The sequence below is a fragment of the Lepisosteus platostomus genome, chromosome 18 (assembly GCF_059453375.1).
Source record: "Lepisosteus platostomus isolate fLepPlt1 chromosome 18, fLepPlt1.hap1, whole genome shotgun sequence".
NCBI classification, from domain to species: domain Eukaryota; kingdom Metazoa; phylum Chordata; class Actinopteri; order Semionotiformes; family Lepisosteidae; genus Lepisosteus; species Lepisosteus platostomus.
In genome coordinates this window covers 13,256,252-13,278,831 of record NC_142628.1, presented here as the reverse complement: position 1 = coordinate 13,278,831, position 22,580 = coordinate 13,256,252, and the positions used below count along the sequence as shown (strand labels likewise).

General features: G+C 42.1%; 1 protein-coding gene across 10 annotated transcripts; it reads right to left on the bottom strand.

Moving 5' to 3' along the window:
- Positions 1-316: 316 nt before the first annotated feature.
- prdm11 (PR domain containing 11) lies at positions 317-22,398 on the bottom strand. 10 transcript variants are annotated; one of them, XM_088611933.1, is made up of 8 exons: positions 22,275-22,398; positions 17,534-17,653; positions 16,624-16,730; positions 15,654-15,916; positions 15,406-15,473; positions 14,270-14,457; positions 8,604-9,233; positions 317-6,721 (listed from the first exon to the last, which is right to left on the bottom strand). In XM_088611933.1, the coding sequence occupies exons 2-8, from the start codon at positions 17,593-17,595 to the stop codon at positions 4,560-4,562; spliced, it is 3,480 nt and encodes a 1,159-aa protein (XP_088468059.1). In that variant the 5' UTR covers positions 17,596-17,653; positions 22,275-22,398; the 3' UTR covers positions 317-4,559. The 10 variants fall into 10 exon arrangements, with proteins under 10 accessions (XP_088468059.1, XP_088468063.1, XP_088468058.1 ...); XM_088611937.1 differs by lacking the exon at positions 22,275-22,398 and adding an exon at positions 21,932-22,064; XM_088611932.1 differs by lacking the exon at positions 22,275-22,398 and adding an exon at positions 20,251-20,390.
- Between the last annotated feature and the right edge of the window lie 182 nt (positions 22,399-22,580).

Sequence of the window (22,580 nt, the reverse complement as noted above, 5' to 3'; positions counted from 1 at the left end):
GCCCCTCAGCGAAGGTTTATTATTTTGGATGTCAAAATCATTTTCATTCATACTGTAACTGTGAGTGCTTTCATTTCTAAAACAGAAGCCTTCAGCTACGAAATCTGCACATACAGCTCCATGAAACCATGCAGGTCAGGGTCGAAAATGATTTCCTCCTACAAATGGAAAAGCAAAAGAATGAAGAAGAAAAAAACATGCAAAAATGTTTAGGATGGTGGATTCTTTTTTTAAACAAGTGCTATGAAAGAAAATCAAAAACTGTTTTCCACATGAACTAATACAGCATATGGAAAAAGAGTCAGAAGCAACAACATTGCAATACAAAATTTATCAATTTTTATTACACAATCATTGATGTAACAAGTATAATATAACAATGTAAATTTGAGTGGGTTGATATTTTATATATAATTATATATTTCTATATATAGTTTTGTATATCTCCAGTGTTAAATGCTCATATATTTTTATAGCTTTCACACAGGTATAATTAAGTATAGCACACAAATCCACAAACATGTTTATGGGTGGTTTTACAAACACAAGTTGTCTTTTCACTGTTGATACACTTATGACAAATAATATAGTTCTATAAATGGAAATGTCAATCATTCACACAAATCAGTCCAAAGAAAATTGCAAAGAGATTTTTTTTTTTAGCGAGCTTAAGATAGTATGCTTTCTCACCCCTAAAAAATGAATTACTTTCATTTGCCATAATATTTATTATTACTTTCAGGCATTTAGCAATAATCCTAAATTTGGATCTAGCATTTTGGTGCAATAAGAAAAACTTAAAACAGGAATTATTCTTAAAAAGAAAAAAAAGATTAGGGGATTTTTTAAGGTGTTTTAAAAGAAGAACTAAAGACCCTTTCTGTTGAGCTCTTTTCCAGCTCATGGCTGGGGAAAGTTTTTCTTTGCAGTATTCATGAGCAGATGTGATGTAACATACATACTTCCATACATACTATACAGCAATTGTAAGTGTGTAGGAAATTTCTCCTACTTCTACTGCAGCTATAAAAATGTTTAACTTTAACAATAAGAATGAATATGAAATTATTCTCCCATACAGGTACAACACCAAAGGATGCCTATAGATATCAGATCATCACTAAACATGAATAAGCATGACTGCTACTGTAGTGTTACTGTGTAGCTAGCAATGCAACTGTGAAATAACTGGGGAGACAGAGGCATTCACAAAACAATTAGTCATAAAATTTTACAGCCGGCTCATTAACCCCAATCAGACACATCAAAACATTCTTTCTAAGAAGTAGCAAATGCTAATATGGCTGTCTGATTCCACCAAAATGTGTTTCTTAGTAAACCATTTAAAAAAAGGTGGAAATGTAAGACAAGTTTAAAATGGCGATACAGCCAATTGTATCTAAAATGAGCTTATTTATTCCTAAAATATACCTCATTGTGAGATAACAGAGTCCACCTAGCACTTCGAAAGCATACCCATTTTTAAAATCTTTGCATCAGCTCCCATCTCCTTTCTCTCTGTGCTGGAATTTAGCTAAAACAGGGCTCTGAATGACTAAATAGATAATTAACACAATCGGAAGGACAATCAAGCTGTTGGGACACATTAAAGAACTGAAACGGAGTAAAATGGAAGAGATTCAAGCTGAGTGGCTCCATTTCAGCAGATGTTAGGAGAAATATATACTCGAAATGTTTTTTTTTTACTGTTGTTTTTGCTAATAGTCCAAGACACAGGTGTTTGGGGATTTGGAGTTCCTTGAAAAGGTGCTTTTCACTACAGTGAAATAATAGGATGATTTTGTTTTAACCAAATTCAAGGCAGTGGCTGGATGTAAAACAGCCCAATTCACAAAATCTGGAGCTAAAGGAGATGAATAAACTTGAGTTCAGCTTCCAAAATGAAAAAAACAAAAATTAAAAAGATGTCAACCTGGAACAGGTATGCTTTTGAATGGGAACTAGGCTGCGCTTCTATGTATAGCTTTATTTATTGGTTACAAATAATGGCTTCACACATAACAATCCTTCCCAGTTTTCCACAATTCCAATATCAATTCATCCCAAGGCTGAAATACTCATCAATCTTAAAAACAGTTATTATAATCTTCAAAGGCAATTTACCAAAACAAAGAAAACAAATCATGTCACTGTGTATATATATAAATATTTCAACTTGTATATACTTTTATATCTACAGATATTTAGTTTGAACAGAAACAGTCATGCAGAGTCTCGGGAGCAGTCACATTTCATTCATATGTTCATATCACTCTCCATTCTTGTCAGGCCTCTGCTGCCTGTAGAAGTACTGCATTGTTAAATCTAAGTGCTTGTAGGCTTGCGATAACTGTTTTCTTATCCAGTTACCTCATAAAGTGATTACAGATTACAAAAATAGCAATTCAAAAAACACAAATTATCCCCCCTCACAATTAACCCACTTGACACACTCTGATCGATTTCCCATAACTTTGAAAAACAGGATTTGGCAAGCGCGTTTTGAACCACTGGCCACCCAAAAGCACTCTGGTCATTTGTTTAATGTCTGTGACCACGGAGACCACGAGACACTTTGGAAAAGTGGAAAATAAAAATAAAAAGAACAGACCGAATAAAACGATGTATTTGCGTGTGAGGCGGGGGGGGTGGGGAGACAGAAATCATTGTACAATTTTAAAGCTCTAAATCAACATTTAAATAATTGTCACTTTATCCTAGGATTTTCCACAAGATCTCCAAGATCAAGTCAGATTGCTTATTATTTGCTACTGTTTAGGTGTTTCACTGTTTTTCAAGACAGCACAATCACTGTCCACTGTATTATAGTATGACACACTGACACCTGCTGAAAATGTCCATTAGTGCACTATTACTCCAGCAGGGAGAAACAGTAAGGTTGATGTTGGTGAAAATAGACGTTTCCATTTGCAGACTAAAAGAAGTGTGATCACACTTAGCTTATCTAATATGATTTCAACGATTTAAGGTAATAGGTGCACAAGATTGCACAAGAAATAAAACTGTGTAAAGTATATGCGTGTACATATTTTGTGTTAGCAGCATGTACACTGCCAGCTGATTGCATTAATAAGGCATACACTTTTTAAGCATAAGTGCGAGTATTCATATTAATAAATGCCGGCTTCAACAATGTAAAACCCCCTTTTATATACATACAACAGACGTCTGTAATTTTTGGAACAAAGAAAAAGCTTTTTACCAAAGATTTGTAATTATTACCCCACAACGTGCTAAGAACCTTTTATGTACAGCGTTGTACATAAAAAAGGAAATTAAACGTATTAATTCTTTAGTCAGTGGCAACACCTGCAAACAAAGAAATGACAAACTGGTTTTGTGTCCCCTTTCTCTCCACGTCTATATGGCTTTAAAAATAAAATACCAATGAAACGAAAAACTAATCATTCAGACTTCAGGGACCCCTTCCTTATTCAGTTTCTCTAGACAACTGTCACAAAGAACAAACATAACTTCAACTGTCCTGTTTTTTAAAAGCCGCTCCCAGAGTGTTAAAGAAACTGATTTCAAAGCAGTCTGAACTTTGTTTTCCTCGTCACCTGCACGCCACAAGAAGTCAAAAGAATATCAAAGCCCTCTGGGCTGCAGTCAGTTTACATTTCATCCCACAGATTGCTGAAGTGTCTTTAAAGAATGAAATGGAAGTTGTCCCTGAATATTTTAAGGTGGAAAACTGAACATGTTTTCAGTTTACACATAAAAAATGCATCTTCTGTTCAGGTCAGCCAGTTTTGGTCTCACTTACAGTAAGTCCAGAAGGTTTCCTTCTCTAATCACTAACTGTCAAGCTTGATTATTTCTGTGTAAACGGATTTCCAAGACTTTAGGAAACAGTTTCACTCGTTGAACTTCGCAAATGCCTTATTAAACATTATCCCAATCTGAGCAGACTGAAGTTATATTTTAATCACTGCACCTACACTATAAGACGGCAAACCTCACGCTTTCTTGAGGCAGAAGCTGTTTTTTAATTATTAAAAAGTGCAGCCAGTACTTTCCTGTGATCAGCAGCTAGAATTTAAGTGGAACATTACCATGGGAGTCATAGTCGGCTTCAACTAATGAGAGCCAGAGGCGATCCTACCATATAGGATGATATAGAGGAAACATTGCGTAACTCGTGTTACTCTTCCATCTTAGGAAACGGATAATCTTATAAAATATCCCAGTGAAAATGTGCTCTGGATATGTTTCTGTTAACCCCTACAAAAGACATAAAAATACAAAAAAACTATTTTAAGGATACATACAATTTGGTATGTGGCTCTATTGAAGGTAGAATGAATTGGCTTTGTATACCATCTGCAATATAGACTTAATATACTTAAATTCAGCATAATAACCAAGCTAATATACGTTACTCCCCATGTATCATACACACCTGTGCAGTCCATATTAGCAGCAGTGCTACTGTCAATTGGTTTCATTATCGCGTGATATCTTGATTAGTCCATCAGCAAAGTTTCTTTTTTTTGATGGCTTTTCGAAGTTGATCGGTCCCAGCGGGAGCCTGAACGTCAAACATCAGGATAAAACTCGGTGCTCGAGTCCAGGCCATGCAGGACTGACTTCTGCTCTGCCGCCGACATCCTGCTCAACACCTCTGCCGACAGAGAGTAACTGTTCCCCGACTTTTCCTCGAACCAGCTGTCCAATGGCCGCTTGCCGTCAAAGCTCGCTATAGGCGGCCCGTTCACCGCCAGCGTCAGCAGGTCGTTCACCTGATCCAGAGTGAGGCGGGACCGGTTGTTTTTCCGTACTTTCTGCAGGGCAATGCGGCCCTTGTCGCAGCAAGCCGTCGAGGATGGCAAAACCTTGAGAATCTGCACAATCCTATTTAGCAGGGGGAACTTCTGCTTGTACTTACATATATGGCTGATCACCTCCTTGAATCCGTTCATGCTGTAGTAATCGGATTTGAGATCCCTCCACTCCACTATCAAGCTTCCTCGGACATCAGCTCCTTCCCGGGAGACCTCCCTTGCTATGGACGGAATGGCCTCCAAATGGCCAAAGATGAGCAGAATTTCCTCCTCTCCGTAGGTCAGGAGATCGTCGGTGCTCCTCGGCCATGTGGTGAGGTCAAGAACTTGGCAAGCCTTGACGATCGGCCGGCTTCTGCAATCGAACCGTTGAGCCAGGATCACCTGGGTCTTCTGGCAGATCTTTTCCCTGATGGACTGAAACTTGGATTCGGCAACCCTCAGGTTCTTCAGATCCACACCATTAAAGCTTTCCCTGAAGCTCTCCTCGAATTCCTGCAAATATTCCCCTGGGGAATCAGTCAGCCTCCCGATCTCCTGCACTGCCTCTTCAATCTTGGCATCCACTTGAGATACCAACAGGTAATCCCCTTGGAAGACGAAAGCCAAACGGGAGAGAACTGCGATGATGTCTAACAGAAAGTAGATGAGCTTCACGGACTGGTAGTCCATGAGGAACTGCAGCAAAGCCAGGGCAATGGCTGCAGCATCTGCTCTCTGGGTCTGGCTGCTGATCTCCTTGAGATGGGCCACAACCTCCAGGTAATCCTTTATCAAAGCATTTAAGACATTTGGCTCCCCAATGATCCACCGGACAGCTCTGATATCCCCAAGGAACTCCGTTTCCTCGGAGAGCGTGGGCGCAGTCGCCCTCAGCTCAGCCATCATTCGAGGGGAATAGCGGTAAAAGCCGAGCAGTTGCTTTAAATTATTCTCCAGGTCCTCCAAGCAAGAGAGCTCCTTCCCGCTGATGGCATCCAGGACTTCCAGGTGGGGTCGGTGGATCATGACCGGAAGGCAAAGCACCCAAGGAAGAGTCTTCCTCACCGTGATGTAGAGGTTGGACCTCAAACCTGAGGAGATATTGGATCCATCGATGCCCAAGCCCACAATCAGCACATCTTGCAGTCTCATCCCCAAGACAGCAAAGGCTCTGTCAATAGCTTGGAGGTACCCGTCAGTGGTGGCGCAGCTCAGTTCCTGCAGGGACAGGAATTCTGTCGCGGGGGGGCCGTCGCTGGTGGTAAACTGCACGTAGACGGCCACCGTGTCGGCCAGCAGGTCATCGTTCTGGCCGTCCATGATGACGCTGAGGAATGGGGACTGCCGGATCCTCTCGATGAGGTCCTCCTTCAGAGCCCGCGCGATGTGGTGGATGAGAATCTGGCAGTCGCCCTCGTTCATGTACTGGTCGACCACTTTCAGCTCGCACTTCTTCAGGAGCTCCGCCAGGGGCCTGAAGTCCGAAAACGGCCTCCCTTCCAGAGCCAGGTGGTAGGCGGCGTTGAAGAGCAGGGTCATGTTCCTGCACATCTCCTCCGTCTTCTCCGGGTGCATCCTCAGCTTGTAGAGCTGCAGGCACTTCTTGTGCAGGTTGCTCTGGCTGTGCAGCTTGATGGTGTGGATCTTGAACTGCTTGGACCCGATGATGAAAGCGGAGGTCCTGGAGGACTGGACAGTGTACTGGCGGCACACGTGGCACCACATCTCGTTCAGGGTTGGGGAGTAACGCAGGAACCAGAACTTCTTCAGCCACTCCTGCTTGAAACGTCGGATCCTGCGACCGGGGCCACTGGACAGCTTAGAGGACTCATCGGTGGTCACCATGAGATCGGTGGCGATGGATTCATCCGCCGAGTCCACATCCGGGTCGTCGTCATCCATGACGATGGGAATGGGAGTCATCGCTTCTGAGGCTGCAGAGGGGGTGGAGGGGTGGGAGGTGGGGGAACAAAAATGAGAACAATATCAGTTTTGCTCTCAAAGGGTGCTTTATTTTCCCCCCTTCATTAAACTGCAGCAACATGAACGACCATTATCTATCTGTGGTGCCTTGCAGCTCAAGCAATGCAACTGTAACACGTTAAAAAAACAAACGAGGAATCACCTCTGCATAATTGACTGGAAAGGTCAACACGAGACTCTTGACAACAAAAAGCTATTAAAGCTAACTAATGAAAAAGCACTACTTAGGCTAGTTCACTTTTAATGGAGAACAGGTAGGCACAGAGGGAGTTGGGGGTCTGGAAGAAGCCATGTGGCCATGTTGTTGAATCAGATAACCTGGCTTTCTTCAAAAAAAGGCGGAATAAGATCCTCATGTCAATGAGCTACTAGTTACCAAACAGGTGACACCTTAGAACCTTAAAATGCTGGTTTGGAATCTTTCTTGTGCTCTATTTGTATACGGGTGTGGCACAATACACCTTTATAAAACACTTACCTTTTAATGTCAACTGTTTTACTCAACCAGGTGAAACGGTTTTGGGCAGTGTGAGGATCTGCACAATTTTAACGCAAGAGCTATTTACTTATGAGCTACCCCTTTCCCTACAGAAAATGGTTTTTAAACATCTTGAAAATGTCTTGAATCACTTTTATTTAGTGGAAAAAGGAAAGAAGCATCTTCAGTGATTTCTCAACACACTCATTACTCATTGCATTCATAAAAACATAAAACTGTAAAAACAATTACAAGACAAGAAGGCATAACGCACATTGTTAAGTGCTGCTAGTTTTAATGGGTAAAGAAAACAATTTTAAGTGCACAAATGTGTTGAATACTTATTTTAGGTTTAACCCTAAGATTGAAAAGCCGGGGTTTTATAATGGTAATTTATGTGCAACAGAAATATTAATGTTAAAAATGAGAAAGCCTCATAATGTGTAATAATATGGGACACAAATGAAACAAAATTCTTAAGATGTCATCAAATACAGTGTAATACATTGCTTTATGTACCTCTTTCTATCATCTTATTAATCACTAAGAACGCATAAATACCTCAGCAACAAGAAGATCATTATTTATACAAGAAGAAGAAATTACAACTTTTGAGTTTGTACAATGTTTTAATACGACAATATTGAGGGCATTTTATTTAAATATAAAATAGCAACACCAATATAAGGATACAAAAATGTTACAATTGAATAATTCATTTCACAACCTTAACCAAAGGCAACTTGAAATATACATTTTGCATTTGTTCATCAACTAATTAAATAATAAAAAACAGCACATCACCGACACTCATGCTAGACTTAGAGCCAAATCACGCTGAATGTCAAGAACAGGAAGAATGAAAGAAATGCCACAAGTTCAGTTATGAAACAGAAACTACAGCCATGTAGTATGAAACACTGAAAGCTACAGCCATATCAAATTGTGCCTTTTTATGGCAAAACATAAGCTTCTAAAGGCCAGTGACCTGTCAATGTGACACAACTACCGCAGGGACAATGATGGCTTTGTTTTCCCCTTCGAAACGAAAGGATACGAAAGGAAACCCAGAGGCCTGCACAGAGTCCACAAGAAGTGTGCAAAAAAAGAGGAAGAATTCCCATTTCATCCCTATCGCGTGAGGAATTGGGAGGTCGAAGCACAACAGAAACCCAAGCTGAGGATGGGCATAGCCCGTAATGACATGAGACCAATATGCAGCATGCCCAGCCACCAGGTCAAGAGATCTACTGCTGGGGCCTGAGAATGAAGATGCCTAAACTCCTCAGCTAGACGCCTCGGGCTCGGGACCCACCAGGAAAGCTCTCCATGTGCTTTCCCGACCGTGAACGTACCTTGTAGCTCTTCAAGCTGAGACAGTTCGGGCAGCGATGGCTGACAGGGAGGTTCGGGTGGCTGCCCGGACCTCAGCCTGTCCAGCTCGGCCTCGAGCTCCCTGATCTTCCTCCTGAGCTTCACGCAGTTGGGGCAAAAAGAAGTCGAGGGGCTCGCGTCGGGCGGCCCCTCCCCTGCCGCGCGGGGGCTGCCGTCCGCGTCCTCCACCTTCACGCGGCCCGCGTCCGCCTCCGCTTCGTTTTCGGCCTGCCGGCAGCCTCCCGCCCGCTCGGGCGATCTGCTTTCCGTCTTCAGCCTGGCGAGGCCCAGGTAAGAGCATCCCGCCGCCGGCGCCGCCTTGGGCCGCTCGTGGGGCTCTCCGCCGCGGCTCCCCCTCGTCTTCCGCAGAGGGAAAGTGCTGTTCGCGGGCAGGGGGGTCCCCGCGCGCTTGGACTCCTCCAGAGACGCCTCCAGGACGTCCTTGAAGATGAGGTCGATTTTCTTCTTCTTGGCGGGGTGCTGGCCGTCTCCATCCTCGGCCCCCCGTTTCCCGAGGGACCGCCCCCCGCGGAGGGCCGACCTCAGAACCGACCCCTTCGCGTCTTCCAGATTTCCCGACGGCTCGTCCGGTTTCTCGGCCGTCGGCCTCCCTGCACAACGGAAGAGCACAGAGACTCAATCACGGCCCCCTGGCGCGAAAGGGGTACCGTTAAAAAAGCACGACTGATACCGCGGCAGGTTAAAAACACAGCGAAATCAGAAAGGGGGGGGTGGAAAAGAGATCATAAGGAATCGCAAAGCAAGCTGTGGCAACATTCTCCAATTGTGTCAAACGCCTTTCCAAACAAAACTGAATGCAAGTTGTTCACAAACACTTAAATTGACAACTTGGTGGAAGGCAGTCCAAACAAACAGGCTGGCAGAAGAAAGGCATTGATGCTGCACTTCATTTTGTTTTTTGAGAATTTTACAGTCTTTCAATTTTATTTTTGAGGGGGGAGGGGGGAATCTTTTTTTTTCCCCCCAACTAATCTTTTGATCCACATTAGTTAAGAACACCACCATCCGACAATACGATACACCCGGTGAAATTCATACGCTTTGGTTTAAATTGGTGTGAAAACTATTTCAGAAATGTTGAAAAGGCAAAACAAATACCAGTCATCCTAAACAACTGCAGTTATATTTAAACAATGCAGTGTTTTATGACAGCTGAAAAATGTTTTTTTGTCTTTCGAAAATTAAGACAATGCATCTTATTTTACCCATTTTTCCAACAAATATTTCCAAATTAAAGATGTACAATGAACATATAGAAATATCAATGTATTTGATTAATTATTAAGTAATCTTAATACTAAACACAGTGATTCCTAAATAAAGGGCTACAAGAAGTGCATATAGTTTAAAAAGCTGGAAATCAGGAAACCTACTTTACTTACCTGAAGGGCCAAATGAAGAGCAGAAAACAAGATCTTAATATTGCCATCAAGTCTGTCTTCTTGTGCTGTTTTGGATGAAGTTTACTTTTGATTTTTTTTCAGCTGTCACTAATAAGCAGCACTGAAAAGTATATACATCCTCAGCTTCAAATAGTACAACAAGCATGGCTCACATTTAATGATTGCTTCTATTCTAAACATCATTCTTCTCCTATGAGGACTGGAAAAAGAGTCCATCTCTAACACATTTCTCTCCAGGTGTTTCCCGGCACAAAAAACGATAATTCACCCAGAAGATTGCAAATAAAATTAACGTCAATTAACTCGCAACCCCGTGCGCTTGAGTCACTTTAAATAAGCAAAGATTTGCGTTTTTCTCTCAGGTTCATGCTGCCCACAGAGAGCCACCCCATCCGATTAAAGTAATTCCCCTGGGCTCTCATTCGAAAGAAATTCATTTGAAAAAACCAAGAACGCCTGCCGCCACCTCACAACATGTCTTGTTGTCCATTACATGCCGGAGATTGAAAATCTTAAAGGAGGATAAACACATCAGCTCTTCCTAAAAATATTAAAGGTGCCACAGGGTGTGACCTTGGAACCTTCAGCACAGAGTCAATCAATCTAACTATACAGTCATTCAGAAAAAATGCTCTGTGATGCATTGGGGGTAATCAGGAACAGCAGGAATGTTTTCCCTTTGAATTTCACAGGTGCACATGTATGCATCTGGAAATCTCTCCAGAGCAAAGAAAACAGTAATGCATTTAAGGATTCTGATGAGTAAGTGAAGACTTCTAATATTATATTGATAGTGACATGATTAAAGGTCTTGTATGCAATGTTTCTTTTACATTCTTCGGGAATTCTTAGCCCTTCTCTTCCCTGTCATTTACCCATTCTGTTACTGCTGTGTGATCTTAAAAGAAAGAGAGCTTATCAGTACCACCTACAGGACCAGACTCCACATAAATCACCGTCTTAACCAGGAACCGTCTTAACCGTCTTAATCAGGAATGGTAAATACCGCTTGTTTTATGTGCCATGTCCGTTTCTGTTCATGTATTTATTTTACGGCTAGGTAAATGAGCTCTTTTTGTGTTGAAGAGAAGCTTTCTTATTATCGCAGTCTAGCACAAGAGCACAAGCGTACTTTTTTTCTAACATTCAGAGCACCAATACCCGTGAGGCAAGCAAAAAAAAAAAGAGGCTTTTGCAAACACCAGAGGTCGACACACAGAATTACTGGGAAGAGAGCAATAATGAAGTGTCGTGCCAGGAGGAAGTGGGTGAATTTCCATGCTGGCACTCACTTTCCACCTTCACGGAAGCAAAACGCAACGTTTACCTCGGTCACGTGTAATAAGGAAGACGCAGCACATACCGGTTTTTGTTTCTTTATTTGTAACTGACACCACGACATAACGGAAAAGTCATTCACAGTGGCTTCCTTTCAATCCACTTTGGCCTCGAATAAACATGTCAGGGTTTCCGTGGCAACCATGGTCACCAGAGTTTCAATTGCTCACTGGAGCCCGGTATGCTGGACACCAGTGACGGGCTGCTTGTAGTTCGGACTGCACATTTTATAATCTACCCTGTCCGTGTCGAGCATTAACAACAAAGCCGAACATCACAGCATTTCAAAAGCAGCACAGTTCTTCTGTCCTGAGCACACTTCTGTCCTGTGCCACAGTTGTTTTTTTCCCCCAAATCTAGACTTCAATCATCTTCAGTCAAAGCGCAGCTGGAATCCACTTTGCTGTGTATCTTCTCTGTGTTTTTTCCTTCTTCTCAGTCCACATACGTCTATAAAAAAAAGTAAGAAGGATGGATACATAGTCTTCTCCCAAAAAGAAACAGACAACCACCTTGTTCTGACGTATTAAAACATATCATGCAAAAACGCTCATATCCATGCACAAAGTTAAACTTTCTTGGCAACTACCTTATCTAATCTTCTCTGTATGGAGTTTTAAATGAGCCAGAATTCTTCCCTTTACTGCTCTGACAGATGTGGTGTTATTAAATAAAATTAAAAGGCAAATCTTGCTTGTGTTCAATCTCCGATTGAGCAAATTTAGCCTAGATAATAAATCTCAATGGACCAAGTTCTGGGGGAGCAGGTTAAATCTGTTCTATGCTAACCTACAATGTAACAGTGACAAATGCAGGTATATGATGATTAATGATTACTGAGCTATTTGTCCCTGAGCTCCTCAACTGTACAAATGTTTCACCTTAAAGGCACAAAACACTGCCATTACCCTTCCTCAATTTTTCGAAAAGTCAGGACCAACATCAATTACTGACATTTTAGCAGAGTTCTTAATTTGGCAAAAGCTCACAGAGGTCTATTTGAAAAAACACTAAAAGCACTGGCTGTTTGACATGAGAAAAAATGATAAGAGATGAATTGTTTAATCATTTAAGAGGTTAAAATACATGGTGTCTTACCTGGAAGATTTAGACAGGCGGGACCAGCACAACTTTTCTTTTTTTGAACCCACACTGGGCTGGGTGTGGGCCACATCACTTCCTGAAGATGGTTTCACAGGCGATGAGAAACCACTCCAAGAAAAAAAACAAATTTTTGCACTGAAGAGCACAATTTTTGTGTGCGTGTCTGTGTGGGAGATGCAAACATTCCACATTGCTCTAATGTTGCGTAGGATGCTTCAAGGACTAATGCATTTTTTACTGCTTTGTGATCTGTTAAAAAGCCTACAGGAAACGATCAAGGATCAAGAGAACTCGTAGGTCGAGCTATGGTTCCTGTCTTGTTGCTCTGGTTCATTAGCAACTTCCCTTAAGATTAAGAGCTATTTATCACCACTTTGCTCAACCTAATTGTGAGCTATTTTCAGACTGGGGAGACACTTAGCTACAACATGGGAGGGAGCCAGAGACTGTTCTGGCACTAAAGCAAAAGAAAACAACACCATGCTTTTAATGACTCCTCCTCACACCAGCATGAAAGAGCCAGCACTTTTCCACCAGTAGCGTCCCTCACCGCACAGGTATTTACACACCCTCAGGAAGTCTGAACAGGAGAGAAGATAATGCCGAAGAGTCAACAGCGATGGACCACACTCCGCAGGCAGACCAACCCATCAGCCGCAGAAAGAACCCCTCGTTTCTCCTCGCTCCCGACACCACAACAGTCCTTTCCGTTCCGAGCGGCACGAAGGCTCTGTCTGCCACCACACCCTGCCGTTTGCTGGGACTCCCTGCGGAGTGACCAGCGCTGCCCATGGCTGTTAATCACTGCCAGCCCTGAGCGAAAACACCAGGAGGGGACTTCACAAGCTTGACACACTACTTACAGGTGAAAGAACGGTATCAAGGAGAGTGAAATCCTTGTAATTAAGCCGTATACTTAAAAAAACAATGGAAGTAATTAATTTTATATGCTGTAATGACATTGAGAACAATTGTGTTCATTTGAGCTTATTTGCCACATATTATTTGATATCAATCAGTGTTTTCCTGTCCTACACCAATGAAACTCTAATAATAAACAGTGGAGAGCATGATACCCTGCGATTCAAATTTCCACATTGAAAGATTCCTTCCCTGACAGCAGGTCCCCGATTTAAAATGACGATTCAAAATACCAACGGGAAAACTGAAATGAAAACTAGGGGAAGTCATCCGGGGAAATTTCCACATTTCATCTGTAACATAATTAAATTCTTAACCAAAAATAGAACAGCAACATGTGGACGAACGTACATTTCACTGGCAACGTTTGCTTACTTTTTAAATAAGGCAGTATTTCCACTTTGAGTTTGTACTGAAGAGGATTCCAGGGAAATGTTTGCTTCTGCCTGAAGTCAACAGTGTTTCTCTCAGAGGAAAGGCGTCTGTGCCAAAGTCACCGCAATAGAAGACTCGCAGTCTGGAGCAGCGCATTGCTCGGGACACTGCCCCCAGCTGGAGTGCCTCAGGGCGCCTCCAAACACGTTTCACTGCAGGACGGACACTAGAGGGCTTGAGGCACTGCAACCAAGAGTTTATCCAGCCAAGTTTTTTTTTCTTCTTGTTGACACAGAAAGGGTTACATTGACAGCACGCCCAGATTCACGCTCCCTTTCCCACAAGAGAGCGTTTAACCTTCCCACTGCACCGAGGTGGAAACAAGTGCATTTCCAGAGCAGAAACGGACTAGAGAAATTGAAAACAAACCAAGCTGGACTTCTGTGGGAAGTCACCAGCAGGGAGGGGAAACTCCGAATGCTCACCTCCCACCAGGTTGCGGTCGATGCTCTCCTGGGAAATGCTGTGCAGCCTCCTCATGTACTCGGCACTGTACCATACGCGCAGCCTCTCGCCCGCCGTGATGTCCCGGCAGGCGCGGAAGTAGATCTCCTCGCCGTGCTGGAAGGCCATCAGGTTCTGTTCGTTCTCCTCCCGAGAGATCATCACGTACCTGAGGCCAACAGCACGGGAACACGAGACTCAGAGACGAACGCACTGCGTCCTTTCACTTTTAACACTGCGCAGCCTCCCAGAATGCTGCAAAAACCGTCGCAGAGAAATCATAGGATACTGATGAGAATGAGTATATTCGATGAGGGGGTATTCGTTAAAATGCATATCCCCAAATTCCTGCTGGTGAGCCCATCAGAGGAGAGCACATTAACTTGTGTTGGCGTGCAAAAGCTTCATATATCAGAATGCAAGTTTTTGTGCATCACAGCAGAACTGAACTTATTGGGTACTGTCTGTGTATGTTCTTCAGCTCTTTCAATAAGTGGTTCTTGACTTCCTAAGATCCTCTTCTTCTGCTCATTATCTACTCATCATTTCTAATTAAATACCAGTTCATTAACTACCCCCACAACGAGCTTTCAATCATTAATGGTATGTAAAAACAGCCACCAACTTTAAAGACATTTCAATTGGAAAGTACAGAAAATATGAGTAAATATTCATTAAATGTATACTGCACATACTGTACACGTCCAGTAGGAGTGAATTATTATGTGCTCTGTCTTTCTCTGTAAAGAAGTAGGATATAATTTGAAAGAACTGTGATGCGCACCTAAGAAATTTGATATTTTTATTTAAAAAATGAACATGTTCCAACTTTGATGAATGCGAATAGGTCTGAGGATTCCTTTCCATTTTACATTCATGCTGTCATTAATTGTTCATCGACTACATTAAGTTAACGTCACTGGTATCAGTTTACAAGTTCAGGAACCCTTCTTAAACCTTTGACACAGAACAGTGTTGGATGCGCTAACAAATAATGAGGTTGACTGCAACTATATTATTATTTTGAGACCTCTGTCAGTAGACCGTTAATCAATTAAGAAGCAGCACGTGTGGTATTCCAACACTGATCTCAAACAAAGAGGTGAAAGAAAAATACCTCATCCAGTTTGCTTTAGTTTCATCAGTGCCGTCAATTGACTTGTATCGGTTGTTTTTGTCAACAATCTGAAAAAGAAAATGAAGCCAAAAATCACCTTTATCTGAAGCAAAACAAAGTGCACACCTGATGCATCGAGGCATAATTGCAGCTCTCTGTCGACCTGGTAAGAGCCACTGTGCACACCTGACTAGAGCTCTTCGCAGAATGACTCACGGACATTTTTAAAAAATCCTGCTTTTATTTACCATCCAGGAGAAGAATCCAGACGACTTATCTTGCGCAACCACCTCTCCCTCATATGGGCCAAACAGCACGCCTTTCCTGAACACCTTGTCCACGCAGCACACATCTGTCTCGCCACCTGGCTCCTGAATCACCTCGATTCCTGGGGGGACCGTCAGGCTTGCACGGCGGGGCACCCCCACAGCTATAGGCGTGTCCGGCAGAAACACGGGAGGGCCGTGTGCCGGGCATTCCTCCACAAAATACTCCTTACACTCTTCACAGACTGCAGGAGAACAAGCACAAAACACGCACACCCTTACAGTTCGAACTTCAAACACGACACAAGCGGCAATGCAGTCAAAATAAGAACATTATTTAGGGGAACTGCAACGCTATTTTTATACGTTGGGGTAAGAAAGAATTCACATTGAGGAGTGCATTTCAAACCACAATAAAAGCACAATGCGTACCTTGTAAAATCTCAATTTACACCACAAAATAGATTATATTTCCAGTTTTGCGAATCACCATGTTCTGCAATTCAGAATGAGGCAACAAAATTTTCGGTAAGGTGAAGCGGTCCTACCACACTGTAAACAACCAGACTTGTGAATACATCTTTTTTAATCCAATAGAAATAGTGCTCTCGACTTCGAGACGGTTTTGCCGACAAATACGCATCGCGTCGCAATTCTCCTGTGGAGAGACCAGGAGTTTGCAACAACACGGCGACTTACAGTACTTTCACCAAGTTCACGATCTTGTGCTTCTTTCGAAATCTGTACAATTTTCCTATACCGTCAACGTATGTATTTTGTTACCAAGATTTAATAACCGGACTGAGAAATGTGGACTGCGGCTCCCCTTTAATATAACCAGAAACAGGATTAAAGGTGTTTCGGAGGGAGGAAGTAAAACTGGTGACATGGCATCTGGGGAACCGGAGAAGGGGAAACAGCCGAAGCTCCTCGGAGAAGACTGAACACTTACACCAGAAGTCCACTTGTGGGTAGCCTGCAGCCACGCAGTGCTCGTGCTTCACCTTCAGCTTCTTCTTGGGTTCATCGCTCAGGTGGTGTTCCTCCTCTTTGATTCTGCTGGAATCAGACAGGAGAGGGTTAAGAGTAAAACTGTTTTATGCCTGCAGCTGGCGACGGTATTATCAGGGTATTGTGAAAGAAGCAGATGGACAGCAGGACACAACACCCACCTATGAGTACCACACACCCCACACTTTTTAAACATTACAAACTGCATCCATCTTCCAAGTGCTTTATCCAATACAAGGCCACAGGAGAGCCAGAGCCTAACCCGGCAAGCAAGAGACACAAGGCAGGATACATCCTGGATGGGACGCCAGTCCATAGCAGGACACGCACTGACACAAATACACACACACATACTGTACCAGGGCCAAATTTCCCAGAAACCACCTAACCGACCAGTAAGTTTATGGAGTGTGGCAGGAAACCGGAGCACCTGGAGAAAACACTCAGGAACACAGGGGGAACATGCAAACTCCACACGGAAAACACCCCAGGTCCAGAATTAAACTTAGAGCTCCGCTAACTACTGTATCACCGTGCCGCCCAATAATACAAACTCAAGATTAGAAAATAGAAAAAAAAACTATGTAAAAAAAGGCAGAAATTGGAGAAAGCACTACATTTGACAGGTGGAACTTTTGACACAAAGGGTCGTAGGAGCATGGAACTAGCTATCCAAGTCATGTTGTTGGAGCTGGTACTTTTTTTCGAGAAACAGCTGGATGAGATCCGCAGATCACTTAGCTACTAACGACCAATCGAGTTAGAAAGGCTGTATGGTTGCATCTTGTTAATAACAGCTTCTATGTTCTTATGACAGTGCCCCTGTCCCCCGTCCCCCCCAGAGAGACTACCTCTTGCTGCAGTTGGGCTCCTCGTCAGAAGACTCTTTTTTGGAGGTGCTGGATTCGGCCATTGCTGGGGGCCTGAGGCTGGGTGACCTGCGATTCCCAGTGAAGCCTCTCACGCCAGCGCTGCAGGAAGGCAAGGGCAGGGAAAAGGGGCTGGTGAGAGCCAAGGCGCTGCTCGGGAAAATGCAATCGGATCTTCGAGACACAATGAAGCACAGCAGTACCACCAGAACAAAAATAACCATTCATTACGTCTATTAGGTGACTCGATGGAAAAATATCAAAAGTGTCAAAGGAGAAGGTTGAAATGATTACAAGCTTTGGAAATACGTGTCCCTATTTCTGAGATAAAGTCCTCGGCTACTCTGTTGCATTTTCAGCGCTGATTGTGTATTTGGATTTAAATGCAGCTACATACAAAGTCTGGAGTGCTTGTACTTGATATTTGCTGATGCCAAACCGCAAAAATCTGCATTTTATGTTAACTGCATAGGGAAGCCTAGACCATATTCCAAATGCCTTGTACATAACCTTCCACAACCAATTTCCCATTCATACTCTTCTCATTTAAGTACAGTGGGAAATTCCGTACGTAAGCAACTGCCATCATACAATGGAGTGATCAAAACAAGTAACAGGCTGAATTGCGTAATACACATATTATATGAACAAGTGGGAAGCTGCGTCAGCATGTGCTGGCTGCTAAGGAACAAGTTAAGGTTAATTCCACACTGGAAAAGGCCCTACAGCCAAAATGTTGCATTCCTGTTTTGTTTTTCAGCGTGCAGTTAACTTTTCCTTGTCCGCATAAATATGCATTTACTTCTTGTTGTATATACTTGTTAGTTCTCGTTAATTAGACTATATTATATATAATGGTACTGACATATTGTAACTATACCTGCCCTGGATTAAAGGTAAGGTTAATGGAACAAAAAGTAACAAGTACATTGCCACTTTGGGGAAAATGCATTTAATATGTAGATCTGCCCTTGAATTCTTAAATTCATAGTTTTCAACAACAAAGAGTCGTCTGCGTTGAGATTTAAGACTTTATTTACAGTTCAAATCGGAGTTCGGAAGGACACGTTCATTAAATCACCAGCAGTTCAACAATGGACAAAAGAGTGTACAACACAAGAAGAGACGGCCTAATGGAGCACACATTTAACATCCCACGAGTCTTCGATTAAACACAAAAAACAGGAAATCTGAATAAACTGCGTAGGAAGAATCGCAACAATGGTTTTACTGGCACGTATTCCGAAAGCATCAACACTACGTTGAGACAACGGGCCATTTTAGTATTTTATATAGTAGGTAAACAAATTTTCCACGTCTTTGAAGCAGAAAAGCATTGCGAGTGAAAATTCGTAGGACTTGCAGAGTTTTATTTAAAGCAAAAATAATTCTCCCCTTAAAAATTCTTGTAACACACTGAGCTGCTGCTCTATTGTTCTTCCCATCATATGGAATGAATTATATGAAATGCACTAGTCTGGGGTCAAAAGCTGGTTTTTCACAGTCACGCTGGAATAACTCACCATAACGGTATGCATACTTTACTGCTGGACTTGGTTTCTGGGTTCTCATACAAGCGCCTGCCTGACACATCAGTGAAATGTTCACCAGCAGGAAAATGTCAATTAGTAAATAAGTTGTGATTTGAAATTTCCTGTATGTTCCTGTAAGGAGGACTCCATGGCTAGATATTTATCAGATCGCATTTCCGAGCTGTTCTTCGAGTTGATCTGCGTTAAAAGCAATGAAGTAGGTCCCAGCAATCTACGTATTAAACATTAGGCATGAGCAGTGCGGTGGGTGGTCTTTAAATGTAGTCATTTCAACACATCTTAAGAAAATGTACAATATTTTAACCAAAAAACCCAAAACATTTTACCGACAAACACATATTTTAGCTTTGACACACTTTAATATGAATGTTCCACATCGCAGAAAATGCAATAAAGCCGACGTAATAGCGAAGGACGAACAACGTAAAATAGGAGATAACCTTTTTATTTTAATACGGAAACTGCTTTTTTGGGGGGGTCACAAAACCTCGCGCAGTGACACCAAACCTAGAAGACGCCAACCCCCCCCAAAAAAAAACCACAACGTAACTCCGCCTTCCAGCAAAATCAAACTCCTACATGCAGCAAAAGCAAACTCGTGCATAAACTAAGAAAGCCCTGGCGTAGTAAGGAAGAAAGACATTGATTGCATGTGAAAAAGAAAAAAAAATGCTTCGCTTTCATGCTTTTTTTTGGGGGGGAATACTGGCAACACGGGGACACCGCTTCTACACACCTCCACCTTTCCAAACCACAGCTCGGAATCCGAACTCCGCCTGGCGACGTCACCGCCCCCCCGTGGCAAAATGTCTAGCGTGGCCACTCCGGCGCGCTGATTGGCTACGGGTGACGTCGCTCAAAAAAACAGGGCTACAGTGTAACAAAAAAAAACTGCAACAAAAACAGGAGAGATCTTGCCCCTTTAAATAAAACTCCACATACCTGCAAAGTTTGTGTGACATTATCGCAAAGACAAGCGCCCCTAAGAACCCACTGAACCTCTGTTGTTGAAGGTCTATTCACGGGCTGCTACACGTATCACCACCAGATATGTCCCCGATCCCAGTCTGCAGGCTGTTGGCAATTTGCCTAGCTCTTTCAGAAGCCATTTTCATTGGCCACATTGGCTACTAAAGACTGACTCACCTTCTACAGAATTCAAAACCTTTTTTCGGCTTTTGCGCTCTACTCTCAGGTCCGTGAACTGGACAGTCCCTGCCGCGCAGAGCTCGCCTCGGATGACGCGCCGGCACAGTTGTGATTTAGTAGTCCCAGGCGAGGTAAAGTTTTTTTTTATATTCGAAATAATTTTCAGCGAGTCAGCTGCTGCTCTTAGCTTTGACCACCATCTTTTTATTACAGGAAATGACATGGAAAACGGAAGAAAGCAACTTGAGTCCAGAGAGGGACCCCCGAAATCGAAGACGAAGACAAAATTGTGCATATTTTGAAAAGTTTGGCTACAAAACAGTTGCAGCTACCTGTGCTATGCACGCTTGTCGCCGATCTGCAACCCAGGAGTTAAGAGGAAGCACCTTATAAAATTTAGCCTCCTAGCTTGTAGCCACGGAGCAATCAGGAAAGATGTATATGGTTCATGAAGGCTTTTATTATCTTGAAGTTTATTCTTGGTTTTGAGTTAAAAGTTTTGGTGTAGGCACGTTGACTTGCAGTTCAATTATTGATTGCAGCTACGGTCCAATATGATGTATAATGTTTTGCCTCGCTCACGATTAAATGTAGTAATTGACTTATAATACTGGTCGTCATCTGCCCATAGTAATACAATCTTTGTGGTTATTTTTTATTAATCTGGTGAGTGTAAGATCCCTTAAAAAGTTATCTAAACTATTAAACGTTAATTTTAATTCCCAAATTACATGTGCTTAATTATCCTAAACCCACGTTCTTCTCCAAGTTCTTTAAAAATAAAATAATAAATCGTTATGCTTAGGTGTATTTGCCATAGTGTCATTATTTTTGTATTTAGTCTTATCAACTCACTTCTCACGATATGCGATTTTAAAATCAAGTTCTTTTACCGGACTCTTGACTCTTAAATGGAAGGACGTCTTAGTTACAGGAGTGTTCGTCTAAAGTTGTGCCTTTTAATATCTTGTATATTATCTATGTATAATGATTAGTCCACAGTTTTGTGTACTTGAAGTTCCAATTAAGAGGGATAACTTGAAAATGGTTAATTTGGGGGAAAAAATGAAAATTTTTAAAGGTATTTGGATTTTTCGAGTGCAGAATTGTACGTCTACGAATTGGAAGGATTTTCATCCGTTACGTAAAATTAAACGAACAAATTGTAATTCACAGTCATATGGGTGAACAAATGCTTTCGCAAAATCCTATAGACCATAATGCTATAAAACCAGTAGGAACATACGATCTTTTCAATTTAAATGCAGGACTTTCATCCAACAAGAAAATAGTAAAATTGTATAGTCCGTTCTTTGACCACATACAGTATGCTCGGTACATAGGCGATTATTTACAGACTGAATTGTAAATCAAGAACCTTACTCGTATATTCTATGAAAAAAAATCGCTGTGATCTTCAATTGGGAAAAAAATTAAGCTAGTGCTAGATATTGATAAATGTTTTCTACTCCAGCAGACTGAAATAATTAAACCCCGCTTTTATGGTGTCTCTTGCTCAGGAAAAGTATCAATTTTAAGCTTACATTAAACCCTAGACTATTTTCTATTAAAGGCTTATTATTATATGTAAATGTAAAACAATTATTTTAATTCCACGCCTTTGTAATTGTAAATTATTCATTTAAAAAAAATGTATGCTTGCCATAACGTTACAAACCGTATTTCTATGTAGGGGGTGTATCATGTTTCGTTTAATCACAAATGCTTCTTGAGATTTTATTCTTTATTACATGCTGTTCTCCTGGATTTTGTGGCAGACGTCGCAGGCAAAACATTCTTAAAAGACAGTGCTCGAAAAAACCTGGGAAGGAAAGGGTCCGCAGCTATTCGGGTCATGTTAGGAGTTTTTTTTTGCCATTTGCAGAATTTTACACGCGAGTGTCTGCGAAACGTCGTCCGAGGAGAAACTAAATTAATTCATTCGGTTCCCAGACATTTATGTTGTGCTCGATATTGTGCAATGTAGATTTATCGATAACAGTATGATGCGAGATAATTACCGTATTTCAAAATCGAGCCTTGAACCCACGTCTTTCGTCAGTAAACAAATTCACATTGACGTCTGGGAATGTGGAGGGAGAATGTTTCCACCCGGATGTTTGAGCTTGTGGCCACAGTTTCCGGGTGGTCTCCATCTTGGCTGGAGAGCGATGATTTTCCCGGAGTTTGGGATGAAAGACAGAAGACTTTAGAAGCGAAACAGAAATGGCCAAGACTTGACAGAAATCTAACCCTGGGTTACTTAAATAATTTACATTATTGTTACTACAGTCCGGTATGCATTAAAATATAAAAATAGCCTTCAG

What these genes read in the sequence shown, in the direction of transcription:
- prdm11 (XM_088611930.1), bottom strand. Translation starts at nt 20,066, where the DNA reads ATGTCACACAAACTTTGCAG. An exon ending in CCCACAAGTGGACTTCTGGT is followed by an intron (nt 15,917 to 16,623) that starts GTAAGTGTTCAG and finishes GTTCTCCTGCAG; the next exon opens with TCTGTGAAGAGTGTAAGGAG. An exon ending in CTGGATTCTTCTCCTGGATG is followed by an intron (nt 15,474 to 15,653) that starts GTAAATAAAAGC and finishes TTTCTTTTTCAG; the next exon opens with ATTGTTGACAAAAACAACCG.